The sequence below is a fragment of the Gasterosteus aculeatus genome, chromosome 8, assembly GCF_964276395.1.
Source record: "Gasterosteus aculeatus chromosome 8, fGasAcu3.hap1.1, whole genome shotgun sequence".
Lineage (NCBI taxonomy): Eukaryota > Metazoa > Chordata > Actinopteri > Perciformes > Gasterosteidae > Gasterosteus > Gasterosteus aculeatus.
This window is the reverse complement of record NC_135695.1, coordinates 19,919,605-19,928,275: the sequence shown is the minus strand read 5'-3', so window position 1 is coordinate 19,928,275 and position 8,671 is coordinate 19,919,605. Positions and strand designations below refer to the sequence as shown.

At 42.9% G+C, this 8,671-nt stretch overlaps 1 protein-coding gene across 1 annotated transcript; it reads right to left on the bottom strand.

Moving 5' to 3' along the window:
- Nucleotides 1-4,586: 4,586 nt before the first annotated feature.
- Nucleotides 4,587-7,065, bottom strand: LOC144411486 (uncharacterized). Its single transcript, XM_078108638.1, has 7 exons — nt 6,926-7,065; nt 6,635-6,768; nt 6,410-6,503; nt 5,852-6,181; nt 5,487-5,646; nt 5,286-5,413; nt 4,587-5,157 (listed from the first exon to the last, which is right to left on the bottom strand). The coding sequence occupies exons 1-7, from the start codon at nt 6,947-6,949 to the stop codon at nt 5,002-5,004; spliced, it is 1,026 nt and encodes a 341-aa protein (XP_077964764.1). The 5' UTR covers nt 6,950-7,065; the 3' UTR covers nt 4,587-5,001.
- Nucleotides 7,066-8,671: the final 1,606 nt, after the last annotated feature.

The following is an 8,671-nucleotide window of genomic DNA, read 5'->3' as shown; positions in this document are numbered from 1 at the left end:
TTGAATGTGCCCGCCTCGTTGCCGGGAGCCTATGAAGGTCAGCCCCGTGCCCAGTCCATTCCGTGACCCCTAGCTGGTCAATAGCGCCCGGCGTCCATCAATGGAACTCCTGATTCTTCATTAAGTTTTTCATTCAAAGCCTGCGCATGTTATTCCCTGGAAGATAGAGGAACGGCAAGGAGTTAGTCCTGGGGATTGATTTTGGATGGCAATCATCTTGACTTGCTGGCAGGGGATCGCTCCTCGTCAATAGGGAACAATGGCTGCCGATTTTCTGTTGTTTTCAGGGTCTGCGTCTTCAGCCGGGTCAGCAGGCCGATGGCGGATTTGCATGCACGGACACTTTTCAATCAAACCCCGCTGCCTTTTGAGCCTGCATCAAGCTTCAATGGAATGCTTCTTCTACCAGACAGCTTTTCCTCGTGACAAATATGCACAAAAGCTTCCCGTGTTTTTCATACCCGAGTCCTCTATTTGGCGACTGTGTCTGTGCACATCCCCCCCCTCTCCTTTTGCCCGTCAGCCTGTTACATCAAAAACAAACACCTACTATTCCAACGCCCATTACTCCAAAAATACCCGTTCTCTGTGCGACAAACATGATTGTGCAGACTGATGGCAGCATTTTCTTGTCACATCAGTTTGTTTCCCTCAAACCAGCTGAATCGACCATTCTCGTCCCCGCGTGATGAAACCTGCTTGCGTTTTGGCTTCCATTCTCCAATGCCGCTACCACGTGCCGATTTATATCCTACAGTTAGTTTTACAAAGAGGGCAGAGCATTGCTAGAGTCAAACGGCTCGGTCGTCCAGCGCTGGCGCCGGAGCGGTACTTGGTATCGGTGTACATACCTGCACCGGAGCGGCTCCCAGAAACGTTCCTTTGGATTGCATGGGAATTCTCTGGCTTCCCTGCAGACACAGTGCGAGTACACACACCTACAGATACACAGACTCACACATAGACGCCACAGAGAGGGATGCTGACCGGGGAAGGGACGAGAGACCGGAAGCCCGAGGAGGCAACGTGTGAGGGTGTATTAGTGAGCAGCGAAAGGAATAAAGGAAGATCTACGGGAAAGGGAGTTAACAACATTTAAAAGGAACACACGGGGGTGGGGGGGCGCCGTTGATTTGAAGAGAGATTTGTTCTTCGCCACCGAGTCACTGAACAGAGAGTAGACGAGCTTCAAGCGGATTTATTCTGTGTTATTAATAATAAAAGCTACAGAAAATGTACTTTTTTCTTGTGCTCTCAGTCGCACGTACTCCTTTCCTTTTCCACTTATCCTTTTCATTTATTTATTTCTTTAGTTTTACACTTGTGGCCTCCCTCTTTTCTCTCTCTCTCCGCCTGTCACTGCGCTGTGTGTAGGCAGCATTGTGATAGGAATAGATGTTCCCCCCAAGCGAGACCTGCAAGAGCCATTTGAAAAAAATCAGCTTAATGGAGAACAGTAGGTAAGGAGTGGGCAGCTCGTACTTTTCTTTTTTTTCTTCTCTCCCTGCTGCTCCCACTGTCTGTCATTTGCTCCAGATCTCCGCCGCCCTTTCGCTCGCTTTGTTTCCCTCTTCAGCGGCCTCCCTTTCACCCACCTCGTCTTTGACTTCCGCTTGTCTTCCTCCACTCGAAACGTTTCTCTCTCAGGTGGCGCATCCCCCCTCCCATCTTCCCACCACCTCTTCCTCACCTGCCACACTCTCCCTGCCTGCCTGCCCTCTCTCTCTCTCTCTCTCGTCTATATCTGTGTCTATCTCTCGCACTCTCCACCCCCTCTCTTTGCTATATCTTTCTTTCACTTTTCTTTCTTTTATCTGGGCGCACATTCCTCTCCTCCCACACTCGAAATTCTCACTAAATGATTCCAAGTGTCTGGGCCCCGTGCCTCCCTGAGCAGGCATCACACACACACACACACACACACACACACGCACACACAGCTACACTCACACACAGCTACACTCACAGGAAGACACGCAAGTATCATTCTGAGTGCTGCAGAAGGGGGATAATAAAGTTAACAAGAGATAGAGGGGGAGGGAGGTCGCTTTGTTCCATTACTCCCAACCAGCCACCCTTCTAGCCAACCATCCATCCAACCAATCATCCATCCATTCATCCATCCATCCATCCAACCATACATACATTGATCTATCCAATCATACAACCATCTATCCATCCAACCATCCATCCATCCAACCATACATACATTGATCTATCCAACCATTCATCCTCCATTCATCCATCCATCCAACCATCCATCGATCTATCCAGCTATCCATCGATCCACCCAACCATTCATCCATCCATCCAACCATACATACAACGATCTATCCAATCATACAACCATCTATCCAACCATCCGTCCATCCAATCAACCAATCATCCATCCATCTATCCAACCATTCATCCATCCATCCAACCATACATACATTGATCTATCCAATCATACAACCATCTATCCAACCATCCGTCCATCCAATCAACCAATCATCCATCCATCTATCCAACCATTCATCCATCCATCCAACCATACATACATTGATCTATCCAATCATACAACCATCTATCCATCCAACCATTCATCCATCCATCCATCCAACCATACATACATCGATCTATCCAAGCATTCATCCTCCATTCATCCATCCATCCAACCATCCATCGATCTATCCAACCATCCATCGATCCATCCAACCATTCATCCATCCATCCAACCATACATACATCGATCTATCCAATCATACAGCCATCCATCTATCCAACCAAACATCTGCCCATCCAACCAAACACCCATCTATTTATCCAACCATTCATCCACCCGTCCATCCAACCATTCATCCATCCAAACAAACATCCACCCATCCATCCTTTGAACCAAACACCCAACAAAACATCCAACCAACCGTTCAATAAATATGTATATATGTGTTAAAATGCGAGATAGGAATAACACTGTAAGTTTAAATGCACAGTAATAGAAATAATTCTAATTGTCACATTTTTCATATTGGGAAAGAAATTGTAAATAATGATGAAATCATAATTATTTTCTCCTTCTTGCATCATGCTCCATCCCCCGAGACTGCTGTTTTTCCTGCCCCCACCTCCCCCCATCTGTATTCTTTCAGTCATCAATAATTCACGCACAGAGTTGAGGATGAATTATTCACACGGCGATGTCAGACATAACTGCACCGCGCCTGTGTTATGGGGCCTGCACCGGCTTTTTAAAGGCAAAGGAAAGTGGGCTACCTGAGCACCGCGGAGTCACACACACTCCCCACCTCTTTTCCTCCCGACTCCGTTCCTCTCACCTCGCTGCCTCCTTCCCGTCTGTCAGCCGTCCCATTTTCACTCCCTTCATACGCATTCAATTCTCTTTTCATCCCGTCTTGTCACCTAGATTACATGCGTGTAGAGCGAGGCGCTTCTGTTTGAAAGAGACAACACAGGGACATGGATAAGTAGCGGTGGCTGAAAAAGGGATTTCGCCGCCTATCCTCTCAGCGCACAATGCAAGCCAACAATCCTACAAAACTAATCCCATCGCTGCTTAAAACTCGAGGTGTAAAAACATTGCGGGGAGCCAGGCGAGGTGGCAGGAAGGCAGGCAGACAACAGCAGCAACGCAAAACACCCTCTTTTTCTCTCACCCTCCATTTTCTTACCTTCTCTGTTCTGCTGTCATTCTCCCTTCATCACTCCCTGTTTCTGTCTATTTCTCATTAAAACAGTGCTAGTGTGAGTCATAGTCTATTAGCGTATTATCTAGCCTCTGGGTCTATTTAGACACACACTACCTCCCTAACAACTGTTCGCATTAATCATTTGATTCAGCATGACGCTAATTAGGATTTGTCAATACTATTAATCTCCTCATGCAGCTCTCATGTGGATTTGAATATCGCAGTGATTATGCAGACCGTCGGTTGATAAAAGTGTTACCTGCTTCCCGGCCAACGCGAAGGAAACGATGAGCAACGAGGAGGGAACCCGCCGCTCCGACGGAACATCCTGTTCGGGCTCTCGTGACGGCGGGAACTCGCCACCGGCATCTACAGCGATCACGCCCTTCCGTGGCCGCGCACAGAAGGGATGTAAATAGGGTTTTAATATCAGTTAACGTGCGCATATTCAGAAATGAAACAATGGGAGATTCCTTCCACCGCTCGTAAATACCACTTATTATTAATTTGCATTCACACAGCAAAATGGACAGACTCAAATTAACACTATTGGAGTTAATTTCAACACTTTTAAAGTGTCCCATGGGGTCCACACTACGCAGTGTCAATGTAACACTTTTTAAAGTGTTGCCATTTTAACACTGTTATAGAGTTAATTTTAACACTTATATAGTTGAAATTTAACAATACTCAAGCGTTAGTTTCTCAACACCAGTGGGTAGTGTTAGAAATTAATACTCATCGGAGTCATTAATTAACTCTTATAGTGTGATGTGCATACTATAAAAGGAGTTGCCCCATTAACACTATAAAGTGTTATTGCTGCCCCGCCCCCCCACACAAAAAAAAAATCTTTAAATGAAATGTGAATAATTAGAAATACGAATGACAAGTTCACTACTTTAACATTTTTATTTCTTCAAATGCATCAACATTACCAAATCTTTTTTCATTGCTGTACATTTATCTAAATGTAACAATAAGGCACTATGTATCTTTGACTATTGTCATTAGAGCATTGCTTGTCAAATGGTCTAAAATAAGTCAGTGCCTTCACAGATATGACAGAAAACACATTCATTTGGTCTTCTATACAGTATGCACTAAAGTGGTCATCATAGTACATTGTTTGTACATTACAGGATATTATGAAAGCGTGCTGTTCATGTATTATAATATCACAGATCTTTTTGAACACAGGAAGATCATCGGTACATCCAGTGCATAAGTACAACCCAACCTGGTACTCAGTACCGTAATATCTGACCCACCTTGTACTTGTAACATTTGAACAGGCGTCCAAATGTAATGTCTAAAGCTGCCACTGATGTGTGTGCCTTGCACGGGGGTGGTTTTCGGTCGATAATAAGGTAGAACCTTTGGATATTCTTCTTTTGCTCACCGATGCAAAGGAGGAACGGTTGTTTGCGTCGACACTCTCAAGGAAGGTAGGAATACTGGCTCCTTCCTGTAGGTCAGTTAAGAGACATAAATTACTATAACATCTTGATCACATTTCTGCAGATATACAGAGCAAAACTGTCTCAGAATCCCAACATCTATTAAGGGATTCTTGGTGTAGGAACTTTTGCATACCGTAAGATATCTAACAAGACGGCTGGTTGCTTGAGCTGAACTGATCTTGGTAGTTTTTTTCTGGCCCCTTGAAGTTGGAGGGAGTAGATGCAGCAGCAAAAGGATTGAAGACAGATCACTGTCCCATCCTAAAGGCATAAAAAATGTATTTATTTAGTACAACACTGAAATATATATTTCAAGAAAACGTTTTATACTGACCATTGTTATCTTCAGACTCAGATTCAGTTGCTGACAGCAACTCATCCATATTCTTTGCAGTCTTGCAGTCTGTGATGTTTGGCTTGAAGAAAGTTGACCACTTGGACAGGAACTTCTGAGACACTTCGTCACCAAACATCATTGAGAAATCCTGGTCGATCTATAAACAAGGAAAACAATATTTTAATATACAGGTTCAAGCATACATCACAAAATGAATGAAAGGTCAAATACTGAAATGGAAGATTGAAAAGAAGATTAAAGAGATTATAGTATAGTGCCGAAAAATATTATATTGTTCTGCACTGGACTATATTACTGTTCTACACTGGACAACTACAACCAAAGCAAAAGAGTTTTCTTACCAATCCAGGTACATCAAGAAAACGAGGGAACACATCCAGGAATGAAGATGATGCATCATCCCCAACCATCTTCTGTCGATACTGGAAAGTCGCTCTCATCTTCTCTTTGACCACAGATTCATCGCTGGAATGTCTTATTGTAGATATCGCCTCCTTGCACTCCTCACCAAATAGCTGTTGGCAGGTTGATAGAGATTCTCGCCTGGTTTTTGGACCATCCTGAAGAACGGTCTTGGAACGACCCCGCAAGCCAGCAAAGGTGTTGCGTTGAACCGTCTTGATCCTCCGTGAAATGAAGCCAGTATTACCCTCAGGATCATAGTAGTGTTCCTTTTTAAAGAAAGACCCAAACAGAGGCATCTCATGCTTCAATTTAAGAATAAGTTACTCAACACAAAAATTGTAGACAGTGAATAGACTGCAAAACATTTTAAAAAACAGGTTGAAAATGCAAGGGTGAGCAACCTACAAAAACTCATCTGAAACAAGATGAGTACAAACTAGAAAAGTGAAGAAGATATTGAAATCACACTGATTTGGTTTTCAGATAGAACTTACATATCCAAGTTTGGAGAATGGATCACGGAGGTATGGAAAAAGAGTCACAATTCCCAGTGCATAATTGGTCCTTACACTTGACGGTGGAACCCTCCTTTAAAAATAAGTCATAGTTTACTTTTAAGCATGTATGTTTTGTAAGAATAAATACACCCTTACCACTTATACAGAACAGCATTATTTAGCTACAACACATGACATAACCAAGTGACCTGCAATTCTTACCCATGTAGCTCTATCATATCTGCAACCAGGATGTTCACCATTTGTTTACTAGTGTTTATTAGTGTTTTAGTCTTATCATACTCATTGAAGACTTCTTCACCCTTTGGATTGGCCCTCAGAACACCCTCAACCATCTGCCAAGAAATATTACATTGTTATGGCATGCTTACGGTAAAAATTAGTTTTTTTTTTAAAGAATTTAACTTTTCTAATGACATTACTTTATACTGCGAATACATTTACAAAAAATAATTAATTTTGGATTTCAAATGTATTTATTCAAAGCTCTACCTGTTTTGCTTCATTCTGGTCCATTAACCCTGTTGGGTTCTTTCTTTTTTTTCCTTTTTCTTGTGGACTCCAGAATAACGGTGGAATCAGATGAATGGGATAAAGCTGGGGATAGTGCAGTCTGTGCCACTACCAAGGATGAATGGGATGAAGTTGGGGACAGCGATGTCAATACAGAGGAGGATGCTTGATCTGCAACCAGCTCAACATCCAGATCTACAAAATGGCAGACAGAACAAAGACAATTTAAATGTACCTATCAGTAACAAAACAATCTCAATCTTAAATAATGCATTTAAAAAGTACTAAGCATATTATATTCTTCCTTAATTACTACCCAGTGATAGATCATATGTATTTAAGACAATGATTGTCAAGTGTTACGCCACACATCGTATTTCTCACGCTGAAAAAAAAGTCCGCGCTGGCTCCCCTCCAACCTTCCAGACGGTGTCTGTAACCGTAACCGCTGCACGTAGTGTCCACGCCCGGTCAGCCGTAGCGTTCAGCCTCCCATTCTTCAAAACTTGAGCCCTGCGCGTTGAGTAACTATAAGCACAGTAAAACGTATTTGAGAAAGGAGTCCTTCCGATTAACTTTCCGATAGTAACTTCATATTAACTACCGACACTTCTGATAATCAAAATGTAATTTAGATATACATATACCCAGTCCTCGTATGAGAATATTTGCTTCCATGCAGCTAAGACGTGGGAACCGGTTCTGGCTCTTAGCTAGCCAGCTAACTAGCATTTATTTATTTGAAAGAATGTTGGCATTACTAAAGTACCGTCACGTAACTTAACGTTACATTAACAAACTTGAAACACTCAACAGGAATTCTATTTTGCTCACAGTCAGACTCAATAGACCAGTAAACAGAAAACGTGTGAAAGTAGAAGAAACAAACTCTTGCTAACGTTAGCTTGGCAAAATTAGCTTGCCAACGTTAGCTTGCCAGTTACCGTACAGTAGTTTGTCCGCTCTGAGCGTAGGTTACGGTTGCTAGCTAGCTGACATTAGCCTGGCTGCAGTAAAGGTGGCAGCATAACAGTTAACCTACATTAGAGCGGCTATAAATATATTACTAATGTCTAAATATATGTCCATCTGTATATAATAATAGCACTCATTAGGTTATCTAATTAACTGTTACTTACCGACACAATGCAACACGTTTTCTTCAATTTTGAACAAACTGTCCTCGAAAACGTTGTGCTGCTCGTTGCTCCAGTTGAGTTGTGCAGGTAAATTACTTGAATCCCGCCAGATTGTTGCTCTCACGAGATTATTGTTCGCGCGATGCCAGAGAGTAGTCACTCCTTACACCCGAGCTGAGAGACTGACGACCCATAGAGTTGGTTTCACAATAACAGTAATAACACTCCATTTTGACACCAACTCTTTTGTGGTGCAGTGTGAAATCAAACAGATTTAACAACATAGAGATTTAGATCAATTCCAAATAGAGTTCGATTGACTCTATCTTTATCAACACCAGAAATTTAACTCTGCTCAATTTGCTGTTTCAGCTAACGGCAATTAAAGGAGCGTTGGCATTGGATAGAGCCAGAGGTGAAAACAGTGAAGAGCAGGAGAAACCCGAGACAAAGATGGAGACGAGCAGAAGCTGCCTGAGAGATGAGAATCTCCCCCCCCCCCCCCCCCCCCAAAAAAAAGAATATCCACACTCAAGCCTTCTCCAGTGTGTGTGTGTGTTTTTTTTTTCTTCAGAGAACTAGTTTG

Bases quoted from the DNA above. Each gene is read 5' to 3' on its own strand.
- LOC144411486 (XM_078108638.1), bottom strand. From the start codon at position 6,949: ATGGACCAGAATGAAGCAAAACAG. The intron at 6,769-6,925 runs GTAGAGCTTTGA...ATTTCTTGGCAG, and splicing joins ACCAGAATGAAGCAAAACAG to ATGGTTGAGGGTGTTCTGAG. The intron at 5,647-5,851 runs GTAAGAAAACTC...CCTTGTTTATAG, and splicing joins TTCTTGATGTACCTGGATTG to ATCGACCAGGATTTCTCAAT.